This window comes from Octopus bimaculoides, chromosome 1 (genome assembly GCF_001194135.2).
Source record: "Octopus bimaculoides isolate UCB-OBI-ISO-001 chromosome 1, ASM119413v2, whole genome shotgun sequence".
Classification (NCBI taxonomy): Eukaryota; Metazoa; Mollusca; class Cephalopoda; order Octopoda; family Octopodidae; genus Octopus; species Octopus bimaculoides.
Window position 1 is genome coordinate 109,905,955 of NC_068981.1, and position 19,384 is coordinate 109,925,338.

The window sequence follows — 19,384 nt, forward strand, 5'->3', positions numbered from 1 at the left end:
ACTGCCATGTAGCATGGCTGTTCGTACGCATGCGTCATACAGTCTGCCTTTTACTCTGAGTGAGAGTCCCTTTGTCGCCAGCAGGGGTAAGAGCTCTCTAAACTTTGCCCAGGCAATTCTTATTCTAGCAGCTACACTTTCAGTGCACCCACCCCCACTACTAACTTGGTCGCCCAGATAGCGGAAGCTATCGACTACCTCTAGTTTTTCACCCTGGAATGAGATAGAAGTTGTTTCCTGTTTGTTTACAGTCTTTATTGCACCTGAACATCTGCCACAAACAAAAACTAACTTGCTAGTTAACCTGCCTTTGATGTTGCTGCACCTCTTATGTGTCCATAGCTTGCACCGGGTACATCTTATAGAGTTACTACCTACTCCTTTTCTACATACTGAGCAGGGCAATCCCATGGTCTAATGGATTTTCAGTGCAACCATTCAGATATATGTGACAGACATTTAGCTTAACTTAGAAATTATTCTTTGACAATAATGTGTACAAAAGAAAATTTGTTTTGCAATATTGCTTTTTTGCTTTACTTTAACATGTATAAAGATTGAAAAATAGTTTTATAATATTGCTTAATTTCTGAAAAAGAAAGTTAACAATATGAAAACAGGGAAAGCACCTGGTCAATCAGAATAAATATAAAGAGAGGGAAAGCTCCCTAGTCCAACAGTAATCAGTACTTGTTACCCAGTTGGTTCCTTAAAAGTAGTAGATTGTTTCTGCTATGTAGGTAACCTAATTAGTAGTGAAGGAGACTCTTCTGAAAGTATAGTTTATAGAATAAAAAATGACTGAAGAAAGTTCAGAGATAACAAAAGGTCTCTCCCTAAGAGTGAAAAGCAGACTGTATGAAGCTTGTGTACAAACAGTAATGTACAAAATAATGAGATATGGGTCTTGGGTGTAGAGGACATGAAAAGACTAGAAAGGACTGAATCTACTATGCTCCAATGGATGTGCAATATCAATGTACACATATGACAAATTGCAAATCTGATGAAAGTAAAACTGGGCATAAAAGGATGTATATAGACAATAGCAATTGTAAATGGAAAGAGCTATTGACCAACATATACCCACTTCCATAAGCACCTGTCATTCGCCTCTCACACTCTTATGAACTTAGCCACCCACAACTCCCTATCTTCAGTTCATATGCTCTCTTTCACTCACATTAAAATTATGCTCCAACACCTTGTTACAAAAATCTCTATCTTCTTTCCAGCTACTTCCACCTAGTCTTATATGTGATGCAGCCATATACTTTTTCAATAGCAAGACTCCTGTGTCTGTTCCTTTCCTTTATCATATTTTAGTCTCAACCCCTGACATAAAACCACTTCCCCTTAGGAAGCTTCTTCTTTTTTGTCTTGTAAGTTACTTGACAATTTTTAACTGAGCCAATGTCATGAAAAAGCACCCACTACACTCAGTCAGTATTAGGAAGGGCATCCATAAAATGAAAAATATGATAAATTTGGTAGAGAGAAGCTGTGTGGAAGTTCAATGGATATCTTACCTGATTGCTTAATTTTTCTATGGCTTAGACTCAAATCTAAGCACTTGAGTAAAATATCTACAAAAAGAAAAAAAAGTCTACACCCTATTTTTGGTAATAGACTTAATTCTTTGCTTAGTTTAAGCCTTTTAGCCAGATCACTGGCCTGAAAACTACCTTCTCCCATTAGTCTTGGAGGCCATGTAAACGATCATGGACTCTGGCCTTCCTCCTCAGACTTAAGCAACATAAAAACAAAAGATCAATTTTTTGTCAGGAATTTCATACAAAACATAGAGACATAGGGTTTATATATTTTCAAAAAAAATACTATTTTGGTAAAAGGAATATGTAACAAACAGGCGCAGGAGTGGCTGTGTGGTAAGTAGCTTGTTTACCAACCACATGGTTCTGGATTCAGTCCCACTGCGTGGCACCTTGGGCAAGTGTCTTCTACTATAGCCTCGGGCCGACCAACGCCTTGTGAATGGATTTGGTAGATGGAAACTGAAAGAAGCCCATCGTATATATGTATATATATATATGTATGTGTGTGTATATGTTTGTGTGTCTGTGTTTGTCCCCCCAACATCGCTTGACAATCGATGCTGGTGCGTTTATGTCCCCGTAACTTAGCAGTTTGGCAAAAGAGACTGATAATATAAGTACTAGGCTTACAAAGAATAAGTCCTGGGGTCGATTTGCTCGACTATAGGCGGTGCCCCAGCATGGCCGCAGTCAAATGACTGAAACAAGTAAAAGAGTAAAACAAATTTATATTAAAATAGGTAGAATATTGATTTATGTATTCTGAGAAAAGTAGTGTCATTTCATCAGGATAACTCTACATAATGTTAGCAGTCTTTGATAAAAATGTAAGATTCTGTAGTTGGTGGTATGGGAGAATTGAGATTACAACATCAACACAAGCACTTATTGCATATACACACTACAAAAGCATTATTTAGGTGCTTAGATTTGAGTCTAAGACAAAAAAGGGATAAAAAAAAATATGAAAGCAATCAGACAACATGTTGAAGCATTCAAACAGAATTAAAAATGAACTGATGACCTTTGCAGACAATTTTATAGTAAATATCAAATACAAAGAAAATAAGTCAGAACCCAGTTTGCAAATGATTTCCTTATAAAGAAAATACCTCAAGAATTTGTCAACAAGAAGGTAGTTGAACACAGAAAAGTAAAAACATATTTCCTTGAGATAATAGGTTTATAAATGAAGCAAACTGCATACAACTAAATTCTAGTGGTATTTATTCAAGATACTTAAATTACTAGTCTTTAATTTGGAAGACTACATCAAAAAATAATCATAATTATGAATACTTAGAAAAACATGAAGCATTTTCACATTCAAATCTGGAAATGTTCCACTATTATTATCATCATTGAGTGAGAGAGCAGCACATGCCATCTAAGTGGCACTGGAGTACAAATATATGGAGCCCAATATACCTATCATGACTACCTGTCTGATAAGGGTACACTAGGCAACCATATGTGCACAACATGATGATTTTATATCAAGATAAACAGTGCACGAACTTGCAGGTGGGGGCCTAGTTAGAATTTTCTTCAGGTTGAGTAGCTCATCCCACTCAAAAGGTCCCTGAATAAGGTTTGTTTAAGGATGATGAAAAAAAACCCATGTTCGCAGAGGTGAATTATTCAAATCCCAAAGAATTCCTCTCAACACATGGTTATGATGCTCCCCCACTACTTCTGCTTGTGATCAGAGATATCATCAGCCACTAAGGGAATGCTCAAATGACAAGCAAATTTGTGGTATTGAGCAGAATATTTATTGTAGCCCATCTTTTATACCAAGACAAAACGATGTACATTATAACACTTCCAATCAGTTGAGAAGTCATGAGAGCCACTGCCTGGTACTATATCAGGGCATATTATTATTATTATTATTATTATTCAGTAGTCTGATTTTTATTATGTGCCTTCACTGCACTACCAAGTGCAGCTCTGTGCATCTTGGGTAAGTGCTGTGGTTTGTTGCGGTGCTCTTATTTTCATTGTATTGAAAGTGCTTTACATGGGATGTGTGCAGTGCCTAGTAGTGCTATTTTCTGTATGTTATATATACTTGTAAGTCCTGGTATTATGTATTTGTCTGAATGTTTTTTTATCATACCTAATGCACCAACTATAATAGGAATTGTTTAGGCTCCACATTCAAGTTACCTCTATTTCCAGGTCTTTGTATTTTGAAAGTTTCTCCATTTCTTTTAGAGAAAAATTGTCATCTGCAGGTATTGATAAATCAGTTAGAAAGCATTTTTTTCTTCATGATCCCTGATAACTATATCTGGCCTATTGGCCTTAATTTCTCTGTCTGTGTGTATTGGCATATCCCAGAGTATGGTTGCTTTCTCGTTTTCTGTGACCTTTTCTGGCATGTGTTTATACCATCTTTTTCTGTTGTTATTCCATAGTGTTGGCATAGCGTCCAGTGTATATAGGTCCCAACTCTGTCATGCCTGTGAATATATTCCTTCTGAGCTAGGACTTGGCAGCCAGAGACAATATGATTTTTTGTTTCTTCTCCATCACCAAATATTCTGCAGTTACTTGTATTTCTTTTCATTACACGTTGTTGCTATTTCTGATGAGAAGGCTTCTTTGGTCTTGTGCTGCAATTAAAAATCCATCAGTTTCTGCTTTGAGTCCTGAGCTTCTCAGTCATTGTTGGGATTTTGCATTGTCTATTTCTTTTCTATTTAGCTTAACACAATATTTACCATCTAAGGACTTTTCTTGCCATTGTTTTATCATATGTTGCTGTTCCAGTTTTAGTTTAGATTTCAGTTGTTTTACAGTTTTTGTTGTTTCTTCTTTTTCTTCATAGTTGTTAGGTACTATGACTTCTTTTTTGTATTTGTCAGCTTCCTTAAAGACAGAAAACAGATTTTTGTTTTGTTTGTGTTTTTTAAGCTATTTGTATTAGCTTTCCTTGCTTCTGAAGTAGGTATTTCTGTAGTCCTATGGTGGTTATTTTGTAATAGTTTTCTAGCTGTATAAGGCCTCTACTCTCTTCAATACATTGTATACATAACCTTTTTATGTCAGATTTTGGGTGGTGTATCCTAAACTGTGTCATTATTTTCCTTGTTTTCCTACTTATTTTGATTAGTTCATTTAGAGTCCAGTTAAGAATATTGTAGCTGTAACCTATAAATGGGACAGCTAGAGTGTTGATACCTATTGACCATTGAGCTTTGTTTTCAGTATTAATCTAACTCATCTATAGTATTCCTTTCTTATCTTCTCTTTCATTTGTGTGTGTTGTATCGTATCTAGTTCATTGATTCCTAAGTATTTGTATGTTTGGCTTTGGTCTAATTCTCTTATTTCATTTGCTTTATCTAGTGATGTTGTTACTCTTAATAATAATAATGATAATAATAATAATAATTATTATTATTAATAAAAATAATAATGATACACAATGACCTTAACATACATGAATGTCAGCATGTACTAGATGTCTAATCTCTCACAGATACTTCCATCACCAAATATAACAGATTAGTTTGTTATCCAATAATGTAGTAATTATATTATGAACCGAAACTGTACCATGTAGTGATATTGCAACTAGTTATTTTTATAAAGATATATCTTATCCAGGATAATTAATAAAAAGCACAACTTGGATACATAACAGCATCCAAATTTGTACATAAATCATATTATTTCATTATATCCATGTACAGAACTGACATATGAACACCAAATATAAATCTACAGTAAACTAAGAGCTCCATGAATAACACATTAAGCTTAAACATGTTATTACATTGCAGTCAATCTATGTTGTATGTATATATACACATAAGCAGTTAAAATTATCTGTAAGAGCAACATATTTTGAGTAAAAGCAGAAAACCATAAATGCATAAATTTAACATACAGATTATACTTTGTCTTCAACATTTGTTTTATGAGGATAAACATCAATAAACATCATTAAATGTATAATTATATAATTGTGATATATAATTAATTGAAACTAAATTAAATAATTATGTATTCTATTAGGCTGTCAAGAAAGTTCTTGCAGAATTTATAACTTTGGTTTTAAATGATGTATTTTCAAATTCATTTTAGTTAAATTACTTTGACTTTATATATCATTTTAAAGCCTGTTTTTCACTCTATCTAATTGTGTTACTCTTTTTCTTTATGAATAATTAGACCATTTTTTTCCGGAACATTGAATACAACATGGATAAAAAGCAAATTCGCACAATTTTCTTATTCCAGTTCAAGCTAGACCGAAAAGCTGCTGGAACAGCTAGAGATATCAGCAATGCATTTGGCCCAGGAATCATTAATGAACGTACAACACAATGGTGGTTCAAGAAATTTTGTAGCAGTGACGAGAGTCTTGAAGATGATAAGCGTAGTGGTTGGCCATCAGATGTTGACAACGATCAACTAAGAGCCTTAGTGGAAACCAATCCACGCACAACTGTTCAAGAGCTTGCTTCTGAATTAGACGTAACATATGTGACAATTTCCAACCACTTGAAAGAGGTTGGAAAAACAAAAATACTTGAGAAATGGGTGCTGCACGAATTCAACGACAACCAAAAAAAAAAAAAAAACACACCGTTTTGAAGCATCGTCTTCCCTGCTTTTGTGCAACAAGAACGGCTCGTTCCTCGATGTGATTGTGACTTGCGATGAAAAGTGGATTTTTACGACAACCGGTGACGCTCAGCTCAGTGGTTGGACGCCGACAAAGCTCCATGGCACTTCCCAAAGCCAAAGTTGCACCAAAAGAAGGTCATGGTGACTGTTTGGTCTGTGGCCAGTTTCATCCATCATAGCATTTTGGATCTAGGCGAAACCATTACGGCAGAGAAGTACTGTCAGCAAATGGATGAAATGCATAAAAAACTTCGACGACAACAGCCAGCATTGGTCAATAGAAAAGGACCAATTCTTCTCCATGACAATGCTCGGCCGCATGTCACACAACGGACCCTGCAGAAATTGAATGAATTGGGCTACGAAACTCTGCTTCATCCGCCATACCCATCAGACCTCTCGCCTACCGACTATCACTTTTTCAAGCATATTGACAACTTCCTGCATGAGAAATGCTTCAAAAACCAAGACGATGACAAACACGCCTTCAATGACTTCATCGCTACCAGAACGCAGGATTTTTACACTACTGGCATAAATAAACTTGTTTCGTGTTGGCAAGTATGTTGATTCTGATGGTGTTTATTTCGATTAATAAAGTTTTGTTTGAGCAGAGACATGTACATCTGAATTTAAAGGTTAAAAACCACAAGAACTTTCTTGACAACCTAATGTTTATACATTAAACGTTGTTTATCATAATAGAACAGTTGTTTCACATAAAAGGATAAGGTGAAATTTATGCTTTTCTGCTTTTACTCTAAATATGTCTTTAAGAAAAAAATTTACTTTAATTTTTTCACAACACTTTACCATATTTTATACCAATAAATATTTCATCTGAGTGATCAATGTAAGGATTTCAAATGGTTAGTATCATGAGTTCAAATGCTGTCACAAGCACTGTTTTATATGCTGCCAATAAAATACATCATTCCTTTTCAGTTTCATAATATGAAAGATGACTTTTTTTTCTATAAGATGTCATCATGTCATTGAGAGTGAGAATGTATCACTGGATATCAGGATTATTTATAATAGCAACTCATTTCAATAGCAAACATTGATATTATCTATGTACTGAGTGTGCTTTGGTACACAACACTTGCATGTATGCATATCTATATGTGTGCAAGTGTGTGTATATCATCATTATCACCATCACCAATGTTTTTTCACATACAATTCCCCATGCATGTATGGGTCAGTTGGAATTTGTTGAAGTAAATTTTCTGCAGCCATATGCCCTTCCTGTTGTGAAATCTCATGTTTCCCAGCAAACTAATATTCCTTTGGTCAGACACACTTTTCATGAAAGATGGCAAAGGAACAGCATTCCTAGCAAGATTGACACTTGTTTACAAACATCATGCATTGTCAAGAATAGGGGCAACACACACGCACATACGCACACACACACACATGATGAGCTTCTTTAAGTTTCCATCTACCAAATCCATTCACAAGACCTTGGTTGGCTTGAGGTTCTAGCTGAAGACACTTGCACACGGTACAATGCAGTGGGTCTGAATGCGAAATCACCCAGCCATATCTGCATTTGCATAAGTGTACGCAAATGCACACACACAGATATACATACATAGGAATGTATATTATGAATATATTATACACAGCACAGTGTAAGCTAGAAGAATTGAAATAAACTTAAATATTACAAAACCTCACTTGTGGTTTTATTCCAGCAAAAGAAAGTTCAAACTAGATTCAAGATTTTCTTACTAGGAAGAACTTTTCCCATTCCTACAGCATATGTATATATATATATATATATATATATATATATATATTATATATACATATGCACTACAATACACACACAGATGCCAAAAACCAAGGAAGTCACTGGTGTGTTAGTAAATATTGTTTTTATTGGTAAAGTGTTAAGTTTTTTTTCAAGTTTATATGCCTAGTTTCTTATGTTTTGGACCAAGTTCATCTTTGGAGAAACAAGACAGTTTTATTTTGTCCTTTGTCTAAATCTTCACTATTAGGATTATTTTTGGGAAATAGTAAAGAAATGCAGGAGAAAGAAGGAAAACAAAATTAGGACAGATTGAGGTTGAAAATAGAGAATAAAAATGAAAGAAAGGAAAACTATAAATAAGTGAGGATTTTGGGAGATAGATGAGAAGATTTTAAGTTTAGTAATTGGTAAACAACTTGCTAACAACAATACACAGGTTTGTATATATGCAAAGATATGAATAGGTGAAATTAACCTGTTGGCTTGCATATTTTCCCCACATAGGCACACATACATATGAATAAAATGTTAATTTGCTTGTTGTCACAAATAAACACATTAACAACATATATACATGCATACAGTTATATGCTCTCATGATAAACAACAATATATAAAGATGCATGCAATGTCCACACATGCACTATATATATATATTTACATACACATACAGTAACTGACAACTGTACACATTCATAGAGAAAATTCTGTCAAGGCAATATTATAACGTCTGAGTTATATTTATATGAATGCAGGTTGGTTGGTGTTGTATCCTCTGTTTCCAAATGTTGTGGTACCACCATGATATTGTGATGGATGGTTTAGATACACTGTACCAGTGTTGTAACAATAAACAAGATAATGATGCTGCCATAATAACCACATAATGATCAAACAATCTCTTCATGAACCAACGATCAATATTCCAAACAAACTAACCAACTGACACCTTCTGACTTCACTGTGAACTCAAATTGAACTAACACACAAACTTCACTTCAGCCACTACTATTTATAATCACTCAATCCAATCTATTTCTCGTAAGGGGGCATTGTGACTTTCATCACAACATCTCCCCTTTTATGATTTTGACTGTCAAAAGAAGTGAAATTTATTTTATTATTATTTTTCCAGCACACCTCCCCTTCTCTTTTTTTTTTTCCTAAGAAAATTTAATATTTTTTTTGTTTTGGCATTATTTCTAAGTGTACAGTTTGTTTCCTTTTTCTACTGATGCTTCTATGAGGCTCAATCTCTTTTGGTGCTGGTACCTCAAACATGTCATAGCAGACTTTCATTGGTATTTCCTTTCGTTTTTCAGTATGTCTTGTCTTTAATTGGTTTAGGTGTCTCTTACGTTCCCAACAGTGTCCTTTAATTACAAACATCATGTTTTCTAATCTTTTAGTTACCATTTTTGTAAATGTTAAAATGAATTCTATCTCCTACTTTGAAATGTTTTGTTTCTTTTTCTGTATTTCCTTTAAATATATTTTTTCCTGGCAATAATTTATTGAAGATTGATTTGATTTTTCACATGAACATTAACTCTGCCAGAGATTTTCCTGAACTGGTATTCAGATTGGGCGTTACTCTATATACCCAGAAGGATTTCATTAGCACTTCATCATTTCCTATGTCATTCCTTGCTTTTTTTTAATGCTCACTTGAAAATATCAACAAATCTTTCTACATGCCCATTTCACCTCGGACAGTAGAGCGGAGTAAAAATATGCTTTATCACATGTATTTTGCAGAAATCTTTGAATTCACTACCCGTAAAGTGTGTTCCATTATCTGATACTAACATGTCTGGAACACTGTATTGGGCAAATAATTCATACAGGAATTTTATTGTTGTCTTTGTGGTTGGTTTATTGCACCTGCTAGCACACAGCCTTTACATGATTTTACACAATTTTCAATGTCTCGGTCCATTGTCAGCCAATATACATAACTCCTCATTAAGGCTTTCATTCTCAACATTCTTGGGTGTCCATTGTGGAATTCCTGCAATACTTATTTCTGTAGTGCAGTTGGTACTACCACTCTTTGCGCGTACATTAAAACATTGTCGCATAGTGAAAAATTATTTGAATTTGCATTTTCATTTTGCTTATTTTCAACATTTCTTTCATTCTTGTAATGTAATTATCCTCTGCGAATTTCATTTTTATATCGTACTGTCACTGGCAGTTCATGAATAACATTCCACATGTTTTTAATTAATTTTTTCTTCACTGGTGGGGCAGCCATTTAACTTTTTACAGTACTAGGTTATTAGGAGATCCCATAAGTGAAATAACTCCAACCAGTCAATACCAAACAGATTGGTTGCATTCTTTATGAAAACTTTTGCCTTGCACACTTTTTTCTCAAAATGTGACATCATTCCCCATTTTGCCTAAAAAAGTGTAGAGTGTCACCCACCATGCCACATGCAGTTTTTGTTAACATAGGTTTCCCTATTTTCTTCCACATGTTGGTGTTAATGATTGACATGTCACTACTAGTATCCCATTGTAATTTAATATTTACTCTGTTTACTTTTCATGTACAAATTTCCTTATTTGGGAGTCGATTTTACTTTCTGCTGAAAGCACTTTAGAATTTTTTTACATCTGACCTTCTTACTTTTGTTCTGCAGTTTGAACTCTTGTGTACAAATGTTTGACAACTGTAACATTTTTGGTTTTTAAAAAAACAATCTTTTCTGAAATGTAGGCCTCTACATCTATAACATATATTAGGACCTAGCAATCTTCTATAGGTCACACTTTCTCGGTCAACATATCTGTATTTTCACAAAATCCTTTTCTTGAATTTCATCATGTTTCAGGTTTACCGTTCTTTGACATTCTTTTGCAACAGCCTGTAGGGTCAAATTTTGATTCGCTTGTTCAAGTTTTGAAAAAATTCTTGCCCATATTTCTGTGTATTCATTTGCTGTAAGGTCTTGTACAAAAGTGAGGCACTTAAACATCTCTTTCACACATTCTGTTGACTGCTCCTGCATACTTTTTTATTTAAATTCCAACACTCCATCCAAGTGTTAAATAGAGGAGTTTTATCACTGAACATGTTAGACAGAAATTTGATTGTTTCCTGAAAACAAATTTCACTAAACTTTTTGGGCAATATGAAATTACAGTATCATTCATGCTTAGATGGAGCTAATTTACCTAATAATAAACCTTACTTTTTCTTCATCTGACCATGTTTTGCAATCTTCCTTAAAAATCTCCTTGTACCTTCTGTAGTATATCCTCTGTAGTATACCCAAAAGTTATACCCTCCTCTGCATTATAAATGAATTCTATAATCGAGCTTGATATGCTGTCTGGCAAAAATGAACTTAGCACATTTTTGGACTTCGTTAAATATAGCTCCAATAACTGTTGTTGTTGTACTAGTTGCTTCTGCAACTCCTGTTGCTGTTACTTTTGCAACTGTATTATAGAAGCTAATAAGTCTTCCATCATTTAACAAGTTGTATCAAGAACAAATTGTTAAATAACCTATGTGAGCTTCAAAACCTTCATCGCTAGATGTTGTATCCTCCTCCAAATGTGGTACCACCATAATATTGTGAGGGATGGTTTAGATACACTGTACCAGTGTTGTAACAGTAAACGAGATATTGATGCAGCTGTAATAACAACATAACAATCCAACAATCTCTTCATGAACGGACAATCCATATTCCAAACAAACTAATCAACCAACCAATACCTTCTGACTTCACTGTGAACTTAACTAAAACTAACACACAAACTTCACTCTAACTGCTACTATCACTCAGTCAAGTCTATTTCATGCAAGGGAGCATTGTGACTCTCATCACAACAGTTGGATTGAACATGACAAGAAGAAATGTTCATTTAAGTCAAAGAAGGTGAGCCGAGAGTGAAGATAATGCATTTGTTTCCTGGAATGTGAAGTGCCATAGTTGAAAACTACTGGATACCAGTGTCTGGTATTTCCAGACATTGAAGGGAAATACCTCCCAGAAAACAAAAAGAGCAAAACAACTTTTGGCACATATGACACATTATCTCACTTGGATTTAAATGCATCACCTTATCCTCCTCTTCACTCCATCCTCTATATTCATGTGTGTGAGTGTGTACGTGTTCTGAGGTATATTGCTTTCTTCATACAGACACACAAACACACACGCATATATATATGGAAGTGGGAAGTTATAGTTATATGAACGTGCAATGTTTGTATATACATGGATGGATACCTGTATGTATGTATACATTGCATGAAGTATATAGATGTCTGAATCCTTGCTCATAAGAACGGCTTAGTTTCAGCTATATGCATGTATGCGAAAACCTATGCGGGCGTGAATTCGTGTGTATTGTTACTGAGAAGTTGTTTACATATCACTGACCTTGCACTTCATAAAAAAAAAGAAGTGACAAACAGCCTTGCCTTCTGTTTTAATTCTTTCTCCATTGATAACCTCACACTCTTCTGTCTCTCTCCCACTACTTTTGTTCCCCTCATTCATTTGCAAAAACTCATTCTTTACTATTTCCAGGAAGTGATTCTTCATTATTTCCATATTCCCATGGAACTATTGTCTTTCCTTGAATAAAGACTTGCTCCAAAATATCAGAAACGTTTCTATTAATTGTATACAAACTTATAAAAAAAATACATTATACTTTATATACATATATTTGATCCATAATAAAAAAAATTAATGTGTATATACATTGTTTTTATAGAAATTATATTTTTCAATATTAAATAACTTTATTGTTATTGATAACTACATGAAATATTATATGCATGTCTGCATACATGGAATGATTTTTATAAAGTCTCAGCTGGAAGCTAATAGTTAGATGACCTACACAGAGTAAATAGTATTCACAGCTCTTCCACACTGGAGGATATCTGAATAAACATGATGAGGTTAAGTTTTAGTTTAAACATCTGAAATGTGAGAAACTGAGAGAGAAAATAGCCAAGGTGGTGTTATAGAAGGAAGACATTCTTAGAAGGCAGGTTTGGAGAACAATAAGAGCAATGGAAAAAGAACGTCAAATACAGTTCTGGGAAAGAGTATATACAGAAGGACTTCTTTCAAATAAGAGAGAAAAATTAGTAAATAGGTTTCATTTCTTTACAGAAACATGCTCTAACATTAATGTGTATTAACATTACACATCCAGAGTATGTACAATGGTAGTGTGCATGAAAAACATCACAAGTGAGCTGAGAAAAAGACTGGTTATAAAGAAGAATAAAATGTAGTGTATAAGAGAGAAGACCATGTTGCTATGGATATGTGATGTGCATGGAGAGTAACAGTTGGGTAAAGAATTGGTAAGTAATTCAAGTTGAAGGATCGTGTGGAAAAGGAATGCTGACAAACATCGGGAAAGGAAGTGAAAGCTGATCCAAAGAGGCTGAACCTAACAAGGATGACATAGGGCTGTAACAAATAGCAATGCATTGTGCTAGAGTTCTATCCAGCTCGTGTAAGCATGGAAAATTTTAGCTGTATGATGGTAATTACAAGAGAGATGAAGGTGCTGGTGAAAATGGTGAATGATCCATGGCCTAAGGTCAATAGGGAATGCAGCAATTTCTATCCTTACTCTAAGAGGAGACTGAAAATTGTGCTGCAAAAAATTAACTTAAAACTTATTGACTGGATAGATGACGATTCAAAACATTTTCAGACTATTAGTAAATCATTATATTAGACCTGACAAGACCTCATTTACATGGAATAGAATTTCAAAGATATTACAATATGAAGAACTTCAATTAATTTGGAAAGAATTTGTATTTGCCTCTAGACACAATAGGAAAAGTACATTTAAAAATATGTGAGTAATGAGAAAAACAATCTCTTGAAGTCAATGTTATGATCATAAAGAGAGTGCAACTATCTAAATGCACTGGTTAGGAAAGTTAAAACAATATTCTAATTTGTTTTACTTACAACATAGCACGCACAAGACAAATCCCTGTTGAAGTACTTATCTACCACCAAATATACACATTCATTAAGTGAGTAAACTTCAGCTTTTATTTTCAGCAGTATTGTAACAACCACTTCTTATGTTTACAACTTCTCAGTCGTCATTGATACATTTAAGCAAAAGCAATATTATTGCTACTTTGAACAGCAAAGCTTTGAATTATGTCTTGTACAAAAACTCTCTAGCTAAGTTGTTCGCTTGCCACTGATTCCTTATCAATTTTACTGTGACTTAAGGTTGAATTATCATTCACAGCTTACAAAATCTAGTGTGACTCAGGGTTTGGTACTCTACCTTTGGCATATCAATAACCATCTTGCTGTTACTTCAGACAGCACACACCCCTACATAGATAATATTATGGAGAGGGAGCGCTAAGTAATGATAAGTAAAATTGTAATGTTATTATCAGTCTGAATATGTTTGATGCATATTTGAACTGGGGAACAAGCTACTCACTGCATTTTGTGATGGAGAATATATCTCACTTGTTGACAAATGGTGTGTATACAGCTAGATCAGCTTGCAGCACCACCTATCCAGACTGTGAGATGCTAGCATTTCGGATTAGTTACCTCCTCTTTAGTCACAGATACTAGGCAGATGACACTACAAGCTGGTTGAAGAGATTTATTTTTCAAGTAAGGGAAGTAATATCATTACCACTGAGCCACTAGTGTATGTACAATTATCATTGCAATTTTAAGTAACAAAGATTTATTTTCCAATAATGTCATTATATTGAGCTGATATCAGTATTGAGCTGACCAAGTGATTTTATCGGCAAGCATTATTATATAGTGTCTTTTTGATTTCTCCACTTTGGTTTTATTTATCAATTAGAGAAATTCCACTCTGTAGTAGTTTATGTTCTTCAATGTTATGCCATTCCAGACATAGGTATTTCTCCTTTCTGATCTTTGGGAGTCAATCAAATTCTCCTTAAAATTATTTCTACAAATGTGTGGAATTTATAGATGCAGCTTTATATTGCACTCACAAATGGGTGAGTTTAACTTTGTACAATTCTGCAAAGTGAGATATTACTTTTATACAGATCTAGTGTTATGTGTGTTGTACATTATCTTCTTTTTCTCAGACAAAATCTTGCAGTAAAATAGACACAATGGAGTGTAGTTTTTCAGTGACATGTTTCATCTATACAAACTGATTCATTGGTGCAAACCATTTTTGCCCAATGCTGTAGGCATTTGACAACTCAATATCCAAGACAATATTAATCCTGAAATGCAGTGCCTGCTAATTTCATTTACTTATTTATTTTAATTCTTTTTATAAAGACATTGACCAACATCAGTTCAAATTAAGCAGCAATCACATTAACCTCATCAGCAACTCAATGGATAAGGATATTACCCCATTTACTAAGGAGTCTTGGGTTGGCAGAAGCCTTGTGAATGGATTTGATAGATGGAAACAGAAAGAAGCCTACTGAAAATGAGTGCCACCATCATACCAGTGGTGTAATTCATTTCCAATATTCTTGTGAAGTGTGAAGCCTTGTAGAAATAATATCTTGCTTGGAAACAAGGAAGGGTACCTAGATGTAGATAATCTAATGCAACAAATTACATCTGATCCAATGCAAGAATGTTAAAATAATGATGATGATGAAAGCTATACTTTGTCAGAGGAATATCAATGGTTTATATACTTCTTAAGATATATTTTAGTAAAGTTGTTTAACGACTCACATGAAACATAAAAGATAATGATTGAAAGCATTAATGCTTCGGTGGCAAAAAAATATACTGTAGCACTTTCTATCCCTCTGGCAGTAAAACAGTGGGAAATTATTGTGACATTAGCCTAAAATATTAAAATGTTTTCCTTCTTCTTTTGAGAGATTTCAATACTTTAATTATCAGAATCAGCAGTTACAGGAGACCACAAGTTATTTTCCCTCATCTATATTGTTGATATAACTATATTAGATAAGGACTTATATTTTTTCAAGTCATTGAAGCTTCAAATTAAAACATTACATTAAAATCCTAGAAGCTTGATTAAAAATTGGTAGCCAGATACCAACAAAACATTCTCTTATGTATTAATATATCAATAATACTTTAATGTTTACATTAGAAATTTACTACAAGTTCACAGATTGAATTCCTTAGTTTAATGATTTATATAGAAAAGTGAAGTAATTTAACTTAATTTATTTCTTTTTCAATATCCTGAATTACTGTCTGTAGTTATACAAATAATGAGAATATTATTTTCAGAACAGTTCATTAGTAATATTAATTAGTAAAACCACTGGAATGGTTTCAAATTTTATAAATGTACTTTTATGTTTTGCTGAAGCAAAAGTAGCTTGAAGCAATGATCTGAAAGAAATGGAACATGAACTTCTACTTTTTCACTGGAATGGTTGCATCGTTCATATATATTGAAAACCATATTTTTCCACAAATGACAGCATTTGGAGTTTAATAAATCTCATTTATGGGAACATACAGTTTTTCCAAGATATTACTAAGTAAACACTGAATGGTAATATATTTTTTGCATCAGTTGGTTGTCTTTATATTTGATTGTTATTTTATGTTTTTAATGTACAGGGTGTTCAAAAGATCCCTCCACAGTGTGAAGAGACTTTTTGAACACCCTGTAATATGTGCTAATATACTGTTTGACATTAAGTGTGCTAAGTGTTATGTGGCATTCATACATTAAATATATCATGACTTGAAAAACGATATGTCTAAGAAAGTTATAAGGCTTTTGTAAAGCTTTGGGGAATATGTGTACAAGAAAATGTTAATTTAATAAAAATGAATAAGGGCTTTAAATGTAACACAAACTCATATCCTGTAATTCCATCTTACTTCCTGTGATTTTTCAATTATAGGAATTGAATTAAAGGACTTAAAATATTATAGGAAATTAATTTATAAGTTTGTAATTTTCATTTCCTCTTTATTCAATATTCAAATCTTTTTTGTTGACCAAACTAAACTTTTATTGACTCAACCAAAGTTTCCATAAAAGTCATTCATAACCATCATAACTCACCAGTTTAATATGGAGAGTGAAATGTAGGGGACCAAACTGCTGAACACTCAACTGAATATGATGTGTGCATGTAATGCTAATAGTGAGAAATTCAGATGCTCTGGATGTAACCTATAAAAGGTGTGGTGGCCACCCCAGACATTCCAAACTTCTGTTTACTTAGGAATCATGTTGTAAATTCTGATGATGTACAGTGTTTTACTTGTGTGGAGTGGAAGTTAGAATTAAATTGCAATTCAGCCTGGCCCTATAAGACTGAAATATCTGATGGAGGCAGAGGTTGCAGAAGAAATGGTTAAGGTAAGCTATCATGGTGCATGAGTCTTTTCTCTCATCAATATGGTAGGTTAAATCATATAGCATTTCTCTTTCTAGTATCTTTATGCTGACTGTCTTTTGTTAATGAGAATTTCTTTTCTGATATTGGCTGTTTTAATAGCTTGGTGTGGCCCTCTGTGGCTCACTTAAAGTTGGTTTCATTGGATGACAATATTTTTATCCTCTCGCTATAAGTTATAAATACATCTTTAACAAAGTTCAGTGGATGGCTACCTTGATCAGCTGCTGCCTTGAAAAGATCTCAAGTGCTACTTAGATATCTGGAATGGAACTGCTGTTACATATACAAACATTCTAGAGCACACAAATTCTTGAAGTTTAGCTGGTTGACTAGTAGAGATTCATTCACCAACACACAACAATGACTAGCCCATGTACAATGAACAACAACCACATTATCCTAAAAAGTCATGAGTTACACTATTCCTCTTTCTCCTAAATAATAACATTTTATTTGTGCACAATGGCTTTGCCCATTGGAAAAATTAAACTCAGTACTCTAAGTCAATCAATTAATGTTGCCCTTGCTTATGGCAGTGAATTATATCCTACATTACCTACTCTAGAGTTAAATAGAAACAATCAAGTAAAATGAGAAATAGGAAAAATATCTTAGCAATAATACCACCTAACACTTCATATGTGAACACTGAACATTTGTAAAAAATTACTGAAATTTTACTAATGTATAGTAGAAGAAACAAGTACAAATAATTTAATACATATCTGACACCATTTAAAAAATATTTTTTTATATATACCACTGAAATTTAAAGTGAATTCACACTAAAGTTTTAGGTGTACTTATTCAGTTCTTGAAATTAAATATTTTAGTAACAACAAAATAAAGTTTAATTCTACAAATACTTCAAGCAACAGTAAGAATCTAAAGAATGTCAACATTACAATGTAAATAGAATTTAAATGTAAATAGGTTAGATGTGAATAGAGTCCAGTGATTGTTTAACTAACTATAAGAACTAGTTGGTTGCAGTATAATTCTTATATTTGTTACTTAGTTCAAGGTGATGAGAAGTACAAGAAGCTAAGGGCCAAACACAAATGAATATATATCAAAACGTCAGCTCTACTGGAACATAAAAAAGGATCAGTTTTCCTTAATTCCTTCTTTTTTTTTTTCAGAATCTGAAACCTGTATATTATAAACTGTTAAGAACAAGAAAAAAACTACAGTGCTTAAAACTCAAGTACAATGCAGGACAGCTACATATAAGAGCTTTCAGTAAAAATATGTATTTAATTTGACCAACTGGTCACATACATGTTTGAATTGATGGTCCTACCTATGGGAAGAAGTTTGTAAAAGAGAATACCCTTCCAATTCCACAAAATTAAAAGTATGTCCTACTTTGGAGTCTGTTTGTCATGGTTCCCTGCACTTCCCCATTAACATTTGAGCTTCACACTGTTATAGACAATTCATTTTTTTATCTCCTGTCACCATTATCTTTAAAAAAGGATTGCAATGAATCACAGAGAAATCTGTTGGGTGAGGTTAGCCTCATTCAATTGATGTGGGGACCAAAAATCAAGCCTGCTGACACATCCAAGTTGATGCAGATGGTTTCCAACACTCAGTTTGGATATTTGGAGAATATCTGCAAGCATTCTGGTTGTATAATGGGGGTTGGAACTGCTGTTAATCTCAGTTATCTGGCTAGAGCAAGGTACATTTTGAACCGAAAAATTTCATGATCCAAATCTTGATTGGGTACATGTGTTCTATAACAATATCCTACTTAGTGCCTATCTTCCTGCAGGTTTCTGCTGCTTGTTTGCCTTTTCAAAATAAAAAAAAAATAGGAAGTGTTGATAATGTTCATTTTGGTTATCCATTTTCAGGAGATGTCCCATGCACAATACTGTCTCAATGCACATTCAAGTTGAACTACATTGAACTGCCAAGTATCTAACATGTGTGCATGTGCAAGAGACAGACTACTTATTAGAATACTTGAAGTTTAGTGTCAATCAAAACAAGATATTTTGGCCAGCCCAATATATA

The 19,384-nt window shown here is 33.7% G+C and overlaps 2 protein-coding genes across 5 annotated transcripts in view; one reads left to right on the forward strand and one right to left on the reverse strand.

The window, feature by feature from the left end:
• Positions 1 to 19,384, reverse strand: part of LOC106881422 (nucleoporin NUP188) — a 465,305-nt gene that overhangs the window by 242,584 nt on the left and 203,337 nt on the right. The window lies entirely within an intron of this gene.
• The window catches only part of LOC128248326 (histone-lysine N-methyltransferase SETMAR-like), a 124,876-nt gene that overhangs the window by 30,405 nt on the left and 75,087 nt on the right, over positions 1 to 19,384 (forward strand). Inside the window, exon 2 of one of the 4 annotated variants that reach the window (XR_008264566.1) lies at positions 18,502 to 19,238. The exons of 2 other annotated variants lie outside the window; for them this stretch is intronic. Coding sequence is in view for 1 of the 2 variants with exons in the window: in XM_052969294.1 (XP_052825254.1) it covers positions 5,811 to 6,167 (357 nt within the window). In the remaining variant the exon portion in view is untranslated. Of the gene's footprint in view, positions 1 to 5,810; positions 6,808 to 18,501; positions 19,239 to 19,384 lie in introns of those variants that run through there. One more of the 4 variants, XM_052969294.1, reaches the window with a different exon arrangement.